Below are 2848 nucleotides of genomic sequence, written 5' to 3' on the forward strand. Positions count from 1 at the left end.
TTGTTGTTTGATGTTCGTTTGTTTGTTTGTTTTATGTTTGTTTGTTTGTATGTTTGTTTGTATGTTTGTTTGTTTGTTTGTTTGTTTTATGTTTGTTTGTTTGTTTGTTTGTTTGTTTGTTTGTTTGTTTGTTTGTTTGTTTGTTTGTATGTATGTATGTTTGTATGCAAACAAACAATATAAACCAAACCAACGAACATTGAAACAGCATGGCAAAGACACACCAACACAATATTATATTTGACAATGTTCCCTTCAAGTGGCATATTATTCACCCATAAATGAGAACAAACATGATAAGCAAGTAGACACTTACAAACACACACACAAACAAACAAACAAACATACATACATACATAAATATTGATATGTTTTTATTGGACCAAGGATGAAGATGTATAGATAGCTGAATGTTAAGTGAAAATGAATAACTTTATGATAGCTCTTATATGTCTGTATGTATGTGGGTGTGTTTGTGTGTATGTACGTGAGTATATGTTATGTATGGCCTTACTATATGTTTGTATATGCTTGTATTTTATTATATTTGTATATTTAATTAATATTTAATAATAATATTATTAATATTATTATTATATTTGGTGTGCGCGGGTCAGATGCACTGGCCTTCGTGTGTTTACTTTGGGAATGAGTGCTTGCTTCAGGGCGTCCAATCATTTGTTGTTGTTGATGTTGTTGTTGTTGTTGATGTTTTTGTTGTTTACGACGACACTAACTCACAGAAAGGCATTAAAATGTTGAACACGAGTCCTGATGATCCAGCATAGATCAGAATTAAAGACTCCTACCAATCGCATTGCTATGTCTTTCTGTGAACGCCACGTTAAACACACACACACACACACACACACACACACACACACATACACACACACACACACACATACATACACGCGTACGTTCATACACACACACACACACATATACGAACAAAAACACGTGCAAATACATACACACGTTCGTACATATACATATATAGAGAAAAGCATACATGAAATTAAACAAACAGACATTTCTCATTCAAACGCCACCCTGTAAGAAAAGAAGATAGATCAGAAAGAAAGAGAAAGAGAGAGAGAGAGAGAGAGAGGAGGGGACGGCATGACGTGCCGTTGTCCAGTTCAAGAAATGAAAAATTGGACTTTTGTGAATTTGGTGCTGTAGGAGTCAAAAGGTCATATATATATATATATATATCTCTACTTCTCTTTCTCTCTCACTCTCTCTCATTTTCCTCAATGCAGATGGTGGCACAAGAATGGAAACTTCACTGATGACCTCTTCATCACATACACGATGATAATAAAACACAACAGCATCATCTTCATCAGTTCAGAGGTCAAAGTTTAGTAACATTATTTTGCAAACCTGCACTCTACCAAACACTTACAATACAGAACGATAGCAGGTGATGGCAGATGATACGTACAAAAAATGTTCCAGGTGAAAGGACCGGGGAAGCTACATAGAAAGTTTAACGTTGTGACTGCTTGTTTGTCCGTATCGTTAATCAAGTTGCTGGTTTTTTGGCGATGAATGGATGAACGAACCAACGAACGAATGAATGAATGAATGAATGAGTGAGTGATGAATGAGTGATGAATGAATGAATGAATGAATGAACGAATGAGTGATGAATGAATGAATGAATGAATGAATGAACGAATGAGTGATGAATGAATGAATGAATGAATGAATGAATGAATGAATGAATGAATGAATGAATGAATGAATGAATGAATGAATGAATGAATGAATGGCAAAAGTGTGACGTAATAGCCACACGGTATTCCTAATTCAAGGATGAAAGAAATTAGATAGGCAATAATTCCAGCACATTAATTAAAATTCGACATCTTTTTAAAAAAAGAATTTAATCGCATATATTGCAACTACAAATTATTCATTCATTTTTTTCGTTTATTCATTCATTCCCAAACTCACACACACACACATACACACACAGACACAAAATAAATATAACCAGTTATCTATCTGTCAATCATTCAATCTGTCACCTATTGTTTTGTATTCGCGTTTAAACACAAAAACATACACATACACAAACACATACACAAACACAAACAACATAAACAAACACACACAAACGTACTCACTCTCTCTCTCTCTCTCTCTCTCTCTCTCTCTCTCACATACACGCACACACACAAACTTCAATACTTGCCACTTGCCCATAATGTTGAGATTTGAATTCATTAGCCTGCTTGGTTCTTAAGAAATTAATCACACGGTGCTGTTGTCCTTGGTGGATGGCTGGTTGATTTGTTGATCGGTTGGTTGGTTGAGTTGCTGGTTGATAGGTTGGTTGGTTGGTTGGTTGGTTGAGTTGTTGATCGGTCGGTTGGTTGGTTGATTGGGTTGGTTGATCGGTTGGTTGGTTGATCGGTTGGTTGGTTGATCGGTTGATTTGTTGATCGGTCGGTTGATTTGTTGATCGGTCGGTTGGTTGGTTGATTGGTTGATCGGTTGGTTGGTTGATCGGTTGGTTGGTTGATCGGTTGGTTGGTTGGTTGAGTTGTTGGTTGATTGATTGATTGATTGGTTGAGTTGCTGGTTGATTGGTTGGTTGGCTGGTTGGTTCATTCATTTCTACGTTCATATCTCATTTGCTTGCCTTCTGTATGTAGGTTCATATTCGCTTGTTATTCGTTCGTTCGTTCAATCATTGAATCAATCATTCAATCAACCAACCAATCATTCATTCATTCATAATCCACTCATTCATCAGTTCATCCATCCATTCATTCAATCAATCTACACTGACCGAAGTTTGTACACAATATTAAAAATATCCTATATGCGATCA

General features: G+C 35.8%; 1 protein-coding gene across 1 annotated transcript in view; it reads left to right on the plus strand.

Annotated features, from left to right (window-relative positions):
- Positions 1-1122: 1122 nt before the first annotated feature.
- HELRODRAFT_180684 (hypothetical protein) overlaps positions 1123-2848 on the plus strand; it is a gene marked incomplete at both ends in the record, with an annotated part of 4285 nt that continues 2559 nt past the window's right edge. The window contains 2 exons of the mRNA XM_009029990.1: positions 1123-1181; positions 1266-1359. Coding sequence (XP_009028238.1) covers positions 1123-1181; positions 1266-1359 — 153 coding nt within the window. The remainder of the gene's footprint in view (positions 1182-1265; positions 1360-2848) is intronic.

The sequence above is a fragment of the Helobdella robusta genome, assembly GCF_000326865.2.
Source record: "Helobdella robusta unplaced genomic scaffold HELROscaffold_64, whole genome shotgun sequence".
Taxonomy (NCBI): domain Eukaryota; kingdom Metazoa; phylum Annelida; class Clitellata; order Rhynchobdellida; family Glossiphoniidae; genus Helobdella; species Helobdella robusta.